Raw genomic sequence first — 13,092 nt, 5'->3', positions numbered from 1 at the left:
TGGAATTAAGTGATAATGTATATCCATTTATGCGCAAATGCTTGTTGGGTAATGTGAATGGTAGAGATGATGGATATTTATGGATATTTATGGAAAGGATGTGTATATATCCATATTTAAAATTATTCTGTAATGTGTTGGGATTTCTAAAAATTGATGTGGGTGTGGATAGTGAGGTCTACCGAGATCTGTAGTTATAGGAGGTACTCATGTCTACAGGAAACATGTAAGGTCTAATTTGTCATTCAATCCATTTCGGGAAAGAGTTTGAAGCTTACGAATCCAGAATGTCTCTCTTTGGATTAAAACTTTGGCGTTATCTATTCCCAACCTTTGGGGAATCATTTCGATTACTTGGAATCTTAATTGGGCGATGGAGTGCCCTGATTCAATCCAATGTTTTGCCAAGGGTGCAGTCAGATTTTTATTACGGATGCGGCTTTTGTGTTCCGTCAGCCTTATTTTCAATTTTCTGTCTGTCTTTCCGACATATATCAGTCCGCATGGACATTTTATCGAGTATACCACGTGCTCAGAATTGCAGTTGGTCGTGTGTCTTAGTTGTATCTTTTCTCCTGTGCGGGGGTGAAGTAAAGTTTCTCCTTGAATTACGTTGTTGCAGTTTTTGCAATTGTAGCACTTTTGGGTTCCTTTATAGATTCTTTCTGCTGATTTGTTATCACTTGTGGGTTTATTCAGCAATTCTTTTAGATTCTGTGATCTTTGATATGCGAATAGAGGTCTGTCGTGAAATAGTGTTTCGAAGTCTTTTTCAGCTGTTATTATTTCCCATCTTTTAGTGATGATTCTTTGTATGTCTTTTGACGCAGATGAGTATTTTGAAACAAATACCGTTCTTTTGCTATCTGTTTTGATCTGTTTTTGGAGTAGATTCTTCCTGGGTATGTTTTTGACTTTTTCCAGGTGTCTTTCTAGCAGTTCATTGGGGTAACCCCTATCCAAATATCTTTGCCTCTGTTGTTCTAGACTTTTTGTACATTCCGTGTCGTTTGATGATATTCTTTTGATCCTCATAAATTGAGAAATAGGGAGGTTGTTTATTAGGTTGGCTGGGTGGAAGCTTTCATAACGTAATGCTGTGTTCCTGTCTGTTGTTTTTTTAAACAGTTTGGTTTGGATTGACCCGTTTTGCAATTCAACTAGAACGTCCAGAAAAGGAAGCGCTGTGTCACTGATGTTGTGAGTGAATTGTATACGTGGGTTCGCCAGATTTAGGCTTCTGATGTTCTGTAGCAATTTTGCAGGTGTGTCTCTCCATATGATGAATATGTCGTCTATGTAACGCTTAAAATAGACTATCCCAGTTTGCCATGTAGGGTCCTCTAGTATGTAGTCTAGTTCGAATTTTGCCATGAAGATGTTCACATAGACGCAGGCTCCTGGGAATCCCATAGCCGTACCTGTCTGTTGAATGTAGTAATCTTCTTTCCATGTGAAGTAACTGTTTAGAAGACAGAATTCAAGTAGCTGCAGTATGAGGTATCTCAATTCATTTGACAGCTCTGATCTTAATAGTGCCCATTCCATTGCTTCTAGCCCTTGTTTGTGCGGAATAGATGTGTATAGTGAGGCTACATCAATGGAGCATAATGTCCACTTCTCATTGTCAATCATAGTGATGTCTGTAAGGCTCCTCAAAAAGTCTGAAGTGTCCTCTATGTATGTAACCCATTTTTTCATGAACGGTTGCATATGCGCATCGATGAAGATGCCTAGATTCTCAAAGATCGAAGAACATCCTGAGACAATTGGCCTGAAGGGGGGATCATTCAAATTTTTATGAACTTTTGGTAGGAAGTACATTTTAGGTTTTCTAGGGAAAATTTGCCGTAGGTATCTTTTTGTAGGGTTATCAATCCAATTGAGTTCCTCTGCTTTATCTAGGATGTCATCTAGATTTTGGGATATATTCATGGTTGGGTCTTGCTCAAATTTGGTATATGTTTCCATGTCAAGCACATGTTCATCTCCTTTATGTGCATAAAAGGTTGAGTCCATCAAAACTAATGCACCGCCTTTATCGGCTCTTTGGAATGTCAGATCTTTATTGTTTGCTAGTCTTTGAAGAGCACTATGTTCTGCCCGTGTGAGATTTCTGTTTTTCCTTTTGAATTGAATTTTGTTCATGTCGGTTTTTACTAGAGTTTCGAATGTATCCAAGGTTTTGTGGGATGTTGGTGGCATGAAGTTGCTTTTTGGTTTGAATCGCCTGTCTATTTCCATGGTGTCTGTTGTTGGGTTGAGTATTGCAAAGAAGTATTTAAGCCTTAAAATTCTCATGAACTTGAAGAGTGCTATCTCTATTTCCAGAGCGTTGGTGTGGTACGTGGTTATAAAAGACATGCCTTTGTTTAATATCTTCCTTTCAAATTTAGAAAGAGTGTAGTGTGAGATGTTTATTATGAGGTCTTGGTTTGGCTCCTCAGTCCTGTTTTCTTCAACAGCTCTCTGTCTTTCTCTCGTTGCTTTTCCCTTTCCCTGTCCTCTTCTCGATTTTTTTCTCCAGTTGTTGTTATTGGGACTTCCGGTGGTTTGCTTGGAAGTGGGTCCTTTTCTAAAAAAGGAGTCGACGATGGTCCAGCGGCTGTACTGGTTGAATCAGAAATTTGTGTAGTTGATTTTTGTATTTGTGTAGTAGGAATTGGTTGTCTTCTCGAGCTGATTTCACTGTCTGAGACTACACTCTCGTCTGAAGAAGTTGGTTGTTGTCTTTTGTTAGTGTTAAATCGTCGTTTTGCATACACTTCCGCCCATGTGTAGGCTTCATTTAATTTATAGTCGATAGTGTCGCGTTTAAATTTTCGTAGCTTGGTCTCTTCTAGTTCTTTACCGTATTTATCTAGTCTTGTATTGATGTCTTCAAGGGTCCTTCCCCATACGTCTTCCTCTATCCTTTCTGATAAATCTCGTTTAAGGTTGAATATTTCCTCCTCTAGATCAGCTATTGTTTTTGCGAGTTCCTCTACTAATAAAAGTATAAGGTCCAGGGAACATTTGTTTAAGATCTCAAGCCATTTTTCCATAAACTTTGGGTTATTGTTCAGTCTGTATAGCATAGGTCTTATTGCTAGTCTAAGTCCTCTGGGTATGCGCTTAACCCGATGGTATTGGATAAGTGTCGTTGCATGTAATCGCTGGTTCAGTTCGCGCCTGGTTAAGTATTCTAATTGTTTTAGTTGTTGTGTGACTGTTCCACCTTGTGCATCAAAGGTTTTGGATTCCTTTATCAGCTTGTAAATTTGATTCGCATCTTCGACGGTGTACACTTTTGTGTTGGCTCTATTGTCTGTGATGGCCGCTATCGATTCAAATGACATCTTTTTGGTGTTTGGTGCTAGCACCCTATGGTTGCAGTAGAATCAGTAGTGAATATGGAAGGGTAGCTGCACTCTTTTTAAAGTTTATTAAGGCGTTTGTTCGATATGTGTGCTGTGCTGGTATGTAGCCTGCAAACTATGTAGTATCAAAGTATATTTGGCCTGGTATAGAACCAGGACACCAGTACGCACTACTTAGTATAGATTTGAGCACTATTTCATTTATTTTGAATTTTCACGAAAAGTCAACTTAGATCAACATTACAATCATGTTTCATTTGTGGCAAAGCATACTTTTATCTTTTACATGTATATTGCTGTTTTTATACATATACTATACATTTCAGTGTTAATACATTTTATCTACACCCAATGCATTTCGGGGCGCGAGCCCCTTCGTCAGGGGTCTGTATATGGAAGAAATGAAAAGAAAGAAAAGGAATCTCATTACTATCGATGCACAACTATATATAGATATAGATTTCGACGTTATATCTATTTCTTACCGCAGGTGAGGTAGAGTCAATTATGGGTAGCATTAACCAAGGTAGATATTAAAATAGCCTGAGCGTGGAAAAAGAGGGAAAGCTATGTATCAGTATCATGAATTAAATAGATATTGTCAGAAAACCTTTTAGTAGAATTTCACATTACCTGTGCGCTTTGCTAAATATGGTCTGGAAGATAGGAATGGGAGGGGAGTTAGAACTCAGAAATAGTAAAAGAAGTATATGCTGTTTAAACTCAATATGGGATCTATGTTAGGTGATATATAATAGTCCTCACCTTATTTTAGTAGACTATCACACACGCAATTTCGGAATCGTATAAGTCTTTTAAATGAACTACTCACAATGCCAATATTTTGATTCTACGATAATAGTAAAATCAGAAAATCAACGAGAGTGTATAACCACATAACTAGTGATTCCCATACTAAAGATAGGACTACACGTCCCTACACTGAAATTCGGAAGTCCGTCGTTTACTTCCACACATCCGATATTTACCACATTAAAAGTAGGACTTGGCGTCCTCGCGTTTACTCAAAGGAACTACCGTGACGGGTCTACAGAGCACTTCGCCCCGGTAAGGATCCATCAATACTCGTTTTTCATGGCATTAAAATAGATCGGGTTCCAGCGAGCACTACCAGCAATACTTTAATTTTATTTGACAGATCTACCCTCACCTCGGAGAAACTGTCAAGCCCGACCTCCACTACATAGGACGTGCAGGTAAACTTCGCGTCAATGGAGTTATAATTAATGTTACATTTAGTGACGGACATTACTGATATATAATTTATTGCGTTCCCCTATAGGCTCCAGGTTCAAAGTCTACTAAAATAAGGTGAGGACTATTATATATCACCTAACATAGATCCCATATTGAGTTTAAACAGCATATACTTCTTTTACTATTTCTGAGTTCTAACTCCCCTCCCATTCCTATCTTCCAGACCATATTTAGCAAAGCGCACAGGTAATGTGAAATTCTACTAAAAGGTTTTCTGACAATATCTATTTAATTCATGATACTGATACATAGCTTTCCCTCTTTTTCCACGCTCAGGCTATTTTAATATCTACCTTGGTTAATGCTACCCATAATTGACTCTACCTCACCTGCGGTAAGAAATAGATATAACGTCGAAATCTATATCTATATATAGTTGTGCATTGATAGTAATGAGATTCCTTTTCTTTCTTTTTATTTCTTCCATATACAGACCCCTGACGAAGGGGCTCGCGCCCCGAAATGCATTGGGTGTAGATAAAATGTATTAACACTGAAATGTATAGTATATGTATAAAAACAGCAATATACATGTAAAAGATAAAAGTATGCTTTGCCACAAATGAAACATGATTGTAATGTTGATCTAAGTTGACTTTTCGTGAAAATTCAAAATAAATGAAATAGTGCTCAAATCTATACTAAGTAGTGCGTACTGGTGTCCTGGTTCTATACCAGGCCAAATATACTTTGATACTACATAGTTTGCAGGCTACATACCAGCACAGCACACATATCGAACAAACGCCTTAATAAACTTTAAAAAGAGTGCAGCTACCCTTCCATATTCACTACTTATCACCTTCCACCCCAGAATCTCCTCCAGGTAAGCCTGGGATAGGAGCGAGCAGTCTTTGTTTGAAGATCAGAGATCCCATTTGTCATCCAAATTGATTGGCTATCATTACCTCCAGGCAGTGTTTAGGATGGGCTGCAGGAAGGAAGAATACAGCACTTCTAGGAAGGGATGCCATATTTTAAGTAGAAAATCCATGATTTTTCAGCAGAAAACTTACTCTGGGATAATGAGTGCCAACACCTTAGAATTCCATTTCAAGCACTGCCTTCAAGTAGCCAACAGGATTAGGCTTCCTCAAAGGCAGTCTGGAACTTGGATCTAATGCATGAAACCTCCATAACTGGTCAAGGTGTTCAAGCACTTGGCTAGCATCTACAAATGATTGTAATAAGTATGCATTCACTACCTCATCACAAAATGGCTGTTGTCTTTCTTTTTCGGGTTCAGTGCCGGATTTAGGTTAGGTCTTTTGCAGGGCCACTGGAATTATGAAATTGTGCGGCTATGGCATTGTACGCATAATTATGGATTTGCTAAATTTGCCACATAAGCCATCATGAGCTGCATTGGACATGATTATTATGTGGTCGGAGTATTGTGATCAGTGCGTAAATTCCTATTTATTTACGGTTTGGAATTAAAAGTTTAAATATATACCAAGGCTTGTTCAGTTTCGGCTACCTGCCAAAATTGAACAAAGGAGAAGAATACGGTATTTACAGTATCATGTGAATTTTGGTTCGTTAAACACCACAATCTGCATGTTATTCCCCATAAACTCGTAATATCGCAACCGATAATTTAGTTACCCTGTGGCACCGATATTCATCAGATGCCATAAATAACACCTACACTCGTAATCAAGGCCATATTCTGCAGATTTTAACAAGAGCATTGTTTGTTTCCGGCTCAAGCGGGTCAAAAGTTACTAAAACTGCAGTGAAGTGTTGCCACACAGTGAAAGACCCGTCGCAAACTTTGATTGGTCAAGTTTTTGTTGGTTATTGCTGCATTAGGGTGTCAAACTGGTACTAATGAGGTGAAATCTTAGCCAGATATCATGCTTGCTAATGAAAAAATAAGGATATAATAGATAACGAACTGTAAGGCATTAAGGGCCTGATTATGATGGCGATGGGACCGCCACTGCCAGGTCATCGGTGACGGTGCCACCACCATCTGCCCTTGCTGAGCCACCCGCCGCATTACAATGGCCACGCATCCGACTGGCTCAAGGAGCATGTTGAATCCTAGGAGGGACTGCACTTCCTACAATAGTGGTGCTGCCTGCCCAGGCACCGCCTTAGGGATTAAAATGTCTCTTTCCACCGGCCATTTCATGGCAGTTAACCTGCCACGAAAAGGCAGGCGAAGAGTGACTTTGGGGGCCCCTCGCGGGGCACCTTCCTCCCTGGCACTACGCTATGGCCAGGTGCCCGCCTACGCATCCCAGCACCATGTGGCAGGCACCGCATGGTGCCTGCGTGCTACCTGCCACATAGTGCAGAGATGTTTACAAAGGCAGTGAGGCTTGTGCTGCCGCCCTTTTGCTTGCCGCAGCACAAGCCTCAATGCTACGAGGCATGTTTCCAACGGCCTACACGCAGTCGGATCGTAATTTGCATGGCGGGACCACTGACTACCTGTCAGCCCTCCAGGTCCCAACAGGATGGCGGCCTGACATCCGTTCAACTGCCATCATAATCAGGCCCTAGGTCACATAACTTGTCTGTTTTGTGATGCATAATTTAGTCAACTCTGCCTATAAGCTGGTCCTCCTCTTCCTCATAATTACAGTGGCCCCGGGCATTTGTGTGGCAAATGAAATGACTGCAAGTGAATGTGGTGGCGATGTATCAGGTTCAACTGTGTCAGTGCTAGAAGAGAGAGACCACTGAGCCTGAGCCATTGCGACCACATGAAACCAGCCCACTAAGGTCTTCACTTGCTGTCTATGCAGGAGTAGAATGCATTCAGAAAAATCTGCTTCATCTTCAAGCCTAATGTCTCTAACACCCATTCCCAGCTTCGAGCACCAACTACTGTGACGTCTCACTCCTACACTTCCCCTGCACGGAAGCATCCCCAGCGCCCTGAAGCAGTCTGATAATTGGCAAATGGAGCGATGGACAAAAAACATTAACATAATTGAAAAGATGCAGAACAAATCAGACTCTGCATTTCTGACCTCGCTCTCAGGTCCTTGTATTTTTAAAGTATTTCTGGTGACCCCTGCAGCAGACTGTAAGTCATGGCCCCCCGCCTTTCTCCCGAGGTTCGACGGGTCTGTCACATTATCGCAGCTGAGGTGAGGCTGGGGTCAGAGAGGCCGCACCCCATCCTCAGATCCCCAGCATCATCACAGTAGTCCTAATAAAGCGAGCGGGTACCTGCTTCTCCGAGGAGGGCGGCCAGGAGCACCCCCAGCAGCAGACTCATCTCTGGGCGCCTCATCTTCACTGCAGCTTCTCCCCTCGGGGTCTTGTATTCGTGACGAGCAGCGACTGAAAACGAGGAACGACTGTGAACTTATTCTGAGTGACTGCAGCGCCGAGTTCCCTCAGGTTATATAGCAGAGGGCAGGGCACAGGAGTGGGCAGGTAAGAAGGGAGGGGAGTGACAGCGGCAGCGCGTGGGCAGATCAGAAAGCAGGTGAGTGTCAGTGCGAGGGACGAGAGCGGTTGATGACGAGAGAAAGAGACTTAGGGAAGATCGATGAATTGAGAGAGGAGAAAGACAAACAGGAAGAGAGAGACACTTCGGGAACAAGTGATAGAGAGATACAGTGAGGGGTAAAGGGACTGGCAGAGAGATAAAGTCTGAGACAAACTTAAGGGATCGAGACTGCAAGAGAGAGAGGGAGACACTGCAGGGAGATAGAGAGACACCGAGGGTGAGAGAAGCGTTCTGATTGGTAGAAACACAACGAAAAGAAGAGAGAGAGAGAGCTCGGGGGTGATACAGAGGGACACCGAAGGAGTAGAGAGAGCGACAGGCAGAGAAACATTTGTTGAGGGGACACTGCCTGACAAGCAGAGACGCAAACTAAGGCCGCAGAGAGCCTCTCAGAGATAGAGACATATATAGAGGAGGTATTTAGACCAAGAAAGAGAGACACGCTCTTACAGCAGAACCTGAAGAGAGACGCACTGAAAGGAGAAGTAGACTAAAAGGAAGAGAGAAACGTCGAGGGAGAGGTAGTGACAGTCCTAGAGAGGTACTGTCGGGGAAGAAGATGACAGGGAAAGATGAGCTGATGGGGTAGGTAGGGCCAGGAATAGAGACACTCATGGAAGAGAGGGAGATTGGAGGAGAGGTAGACGTCCTTAGGGGAAGAGAGACATGAAGGGATAGAGACGCGCACCAAGCGGGGATAGACTTCTGGGAATGACATGCATTGGCCGAAGAAAGATTGATAGGGACAGCCAACCGTGTATTTGTGGAAGAGAGACGCACAATGAGACACACTGTGTGGAAATATAGGGACGGGGAGAAAAACACAGGGGTGTGGAGGAGCTGACAGGAAGAGATCCGCATGCAGCGGAGGAGGGTGGGGTTGTAGGCGATTCCCATGTCATGGTCATCTCCAAGCCCTCCCCAGACCTGGTTTACGGACACGCCCTTGGGTCTGCCTGTCTCCGCACTAATGACACAACCGGGCCTGAAGATGGCCAGTGGCCCAGAGAGGGTCACCTCCTGGTACTTTGTGTCTCTCGGCTGACCTGTAGTACACGGTCACTGAATGACCAGACGTCACTTCCCCTCGTGTATGCTTCTGGAGTAGCTTCCAGACAAGGGGCAGATGTGCCTTTCCACGCAGGACTCTTCTGAGGTTCGAGCAATACCCAGGTCTGACACAGGTGCAACTTAACCAGCTCGCACGAACTTCCTGCTTCACAGAAGTGATTCATTTAAATAAATAAATGTAGGCCCCGAAGTTTTTTTTCCAGACGTCTGCTGTCTGCATGTCAAAGTCTTCAGTTTCAGAATATCCAGACTACTTAGTCTTGATTTCACTTCTTGCCTCTGACTTTCACAATCGTACACCATTACACGTTGTTTTCCATCCATGGCTTTTCACCTTTTCACTGTTTTCCTATCTTTTTGATATGGTTAACAATGAAAAATAGGTCACAGGGACCAAAATATGTGCCCACTACCTGCAGACTTCTTTACAGGTACTTTGCACAAGGCCTGGGCGTGAAATTCTGTTCTGCTTGCAGAATTTGGGTAATTTTGCGTTCCACAGAGAACGCGGAATTGACCAAAATTCTGCTTTCCGCGACTTCGCAATTTTTTTTGCTTCTTCACGTTCTCAAAATGCGTGTTCGCAAGATATTTTTCCCCGAGCACGCAAACAGCGATTGAGAACAGTAAAAAAGCATTGCGAACAAGCGATTCTGCGAGTTCGCTGAGTATCTGCATGTTTTGCAGAGATTTTTTGCCGTTTCGCTGATATTTGCATAACGCGAGTACGCAAATTCTGCCCACCCCTACTTTACACCCTGAGTAATGTGTCCGACCACTTCAATGTGCCATAAAACGAGGTTAGTCACAAAGGAACTGCAGTTAGTGATTTCATGGGAAAATGACTTCATAGATTTCCTTTACAGAGAAAACCTTTCACCTAACTGTTTAATGGACATTTTAAAAATGAATGGCATTTATCAATTGATCGAAACCATTAATGGAATGGATTTTTGTCTGAAATTGGCGTTCGCATGTCTATTTTTAAGGTGAAAAGGGTTGCAGGTCTTACTATCAGAAACATTTTGGTCCAAATGGATTTGTTTTAGTGCTTTTCTCAAGAGGACATTTCTTCAGATTTATATGTTTTACAATGTGAAATAGTTACTTTGGATGCTTTTAATTCACTGACCCCCATCACCTCTAAACATCATCTATCCCTGATCCCTCAAAACTACTAAACACCCTAAATCAATGCCCCCCTAAAAACCCCTCATCACTCCTAAAGTACATCCATCCCTGAACCCTAAAAACCTTTTCTACCCTTAAACTTCACCTACCCCAGAATCCCAAAACTCCCTTAATACACCTAAACTACACCCACTCCTCATCCCTAAACTGCACCCATCCCTGACCTCTAAAGCCCTTTCTAACTCACACTCAACCCATCCCTGAACTGTAAATCTCACTACCCTTAAACTCCACTCTTTCCTGATCCCTAAATACCCTTTCTACACCTTAACCTCACCAATCCCTGACTCCTTAAGGCCCCTCACCACAGCCAAACTCCGCCCATCCCTGAACCCTATAAAACCCCTCACAGTCCTTAAACAATATCCATTCATGACCCCTAAAAATCCTCACCACTCCTAAACTCTACCCATCCCTGAGCCTCACAAATTTCTTCTATATCTAAACTCCATCCTTAAAATTGCTTACTATCCTAAACTCCACCAAATCCTAAACCTTAAAATCTCTTCATGACCTCCAACCCCTACCCACAAATACACCTTTATAACCCTCACCAGCTGTAAGCTCCACCCATCCATGACCCCTAAATCTAATCAACACCCTTACACTTCACCCATAAACACCTCATGCCATTAAACTCCACTCATCTGTGAAACCTAAAAAACTCTCATCACCCCTAAACTCACCCATTCTTGATGCCTAATAAACCCTCACTGCCCCCTAAAATGCACCCATTCCTGAACTCTAAAAAACCCTTTCTCTGCCTGAATTTCCCCCGTTCTTGCCCCCTATAAACTACTGATCACCACTAAACATTACCCATCCATGAACCCAAAAACCCCTGACTAGCACTAAACTCCTCGCAAAATTAATATAAATTTGGATTTTTCCGTAAAATGACCTTTCTTTTAAAATGTTTACTTTACTTTTTGATTAATTTATATATTTTTTAATTGCCTTTCCTTCAATAGATTTTGCATTATTTGGCTTCTTCCAATGTGGTTTCCCAGTGTTTGTTTCCCATTAATTCACACACAGCAGGAAGTAATGCCTCAGTGCCTCTACTGCATTGATCTGCAGGAATTTTAGGAGACTGAGGGTGCAGTAGCTGCTGTTTTCTGTGACATGCCCCTTCTACCAATTTGTGATTCAGAAGGACACTGTACAAGGTGGTAATAAATCATTCATTGATCTACACAGAACTAATTTAAGGATCAGTAATCTACTATTCCAGGATCCAGACATGTCTTTTTATTGTTTGGAAATCTACCATTCCTGGATCCAGACAGTACTACTTGACTACTTATGATTTGGCAATCTACCATTCAGGAACTACTTATGGGTTGGTAATCTACTATCCTGTGACACACATTCTGGGACTCCTGCCCAAATAGACCTAAGGAAAGATAGGGAGGGAGAATCTTCGACCTCTTTGGTGGACCACAGTATAGATTAGCAACCTACTTTTGGCCTTTATGACACATCCAATTTATACTCATAAGTCCTTGTTTGGCTTGATGAATTTACGACCATTTATATTAGAGAACACATGTGTGGCCTGAGTTTAACTCTTAAGTGTGCATCTCATTTACACTGCAGACAACCAGAACCATTCTCAAGACCACTGATGGACCGCATTTACACTCTCATGATCATATATGGCTACACAACAGTTCATTGATTATACTCTTGACACAATGCATCTGCTCTGCAACACCACAGCCTATACTTTCAAGTCCACGTCTGACCAAACAAACACAGTAATGCTGGTAATGCCATTGTTGCTGTGTATCTCACCAGGACAAGTGTATTCCTTCTCGTCTCTCGTTGCATGAGCAATGTGGCTCCTGTCCCAACATGTTAAAAACATGAGCAATAGAACAGCAGTCTCTGGGTCAGCAACAAATGTTCCCAGTAGAGCAGATGCTTTCCCCCAATTAAAAGCAATCCATCGTGGATTACAAAAACGAATTACATTGACTGTGATGTACAGTGCATAGTGCCAGTGAAAGATCTCTATCTCATTTTTGGGGAAAACCACATCTTAGACTCACATGCCAATATCCGTTGTATAGGAGAGACCCCAGCATTTGATCGCAAGTCTGCATTTCGTCTATATGGCAGACCACATGTTATCCTACTTTGGTGTACATAGTTGAACACAGTTTTTTTCCAGAAGTTGAAACCAGGCATGTGAGGTGTACCCCAGCTTATAAATATTCACCAGTTTACATCCATGCGTTTATTCAATCATATGTTTTCGACTTCCCCCTTCAAAAATCTTCTTTGACTTAATTCAAGCACATGGGATTGTGACATTTCTCCCTCTTTTCCCACAAAATATTCCACTTTTGACATTTTATATTGTTAGTGGGTTCATTCAACAGTCCATCGTGAGCCATGGTCGAACCTGTGCTGTATTGCGCACAGGCAGTCGGCATGCTTCCTGTAATGCTCACCCCTCATCAGCCAGGCTAGCTTGACTCCAGTGGCATAGAGAGCACAGGCCCCACGTCTGGACATACCCATCCCACTCGGGGTGATAAATGCAAAAAGAACAATTGATGCACAGAATGTTAAACAAAGTCAAACATTCACCCCAGTACAGAGATCTGGGCCTTCATCCGTCGTTGTTTTTCTTTCCATGACATTCCAGTTTAAAACCAGGCATATGCAAATCAGTCTTTACCCTGGTCCACAGGGGAACAGTCCAGCCCG

At 42.4% G+C, this 13,092-nt stretch overlaps 1 protein-coding gene across 1 annotated transcript in view; it reads right to left on the bottom strand.

Annotated features, from left to right (window-relative positions):
- The window catches only part of LOC147733116 (uromodulin-like), a 195,009-nt gene extending 187,050 nt beyond the window's left edge, over positions 1 to 7,959 (bottom strand). Inside the window, exon 1 of the mRNA XM_086955814.1 lies at positions 7,827 to 7,959. Coding sequence (XP_086811940.1) covers positions 7,827 to 7,890 — 64 coding nt within the window. The 5' untranslated portion in view covers positions 7,891 to 7,959. The remainder of the gene's footprint in view (positions 1 to 7,826) is intronic.
- Positions 7,960 to 13,092: the final 5,133 nt, after the last annotated feature.

This window comes from Lissotriton vulgaris, chromosome 2_1 (assembly GCF_964263255.1).
Source record: "Lissotriton vulgaris chromosome 2_1, aLisVul1.2, whole genome shotgun sequence".
Taxonomy (NCBI): Eukaryota; Metazoa; Chordata; class Amphibia; order Caudata; family Salamandridae; genus Lissotriton; species Lissotriton vulgaris.
The sequence above is the reverse complement of the archived record's forward strand: the minus strand, read 5'-3'. Positions and strand labels throughout refer to the sequence as shown.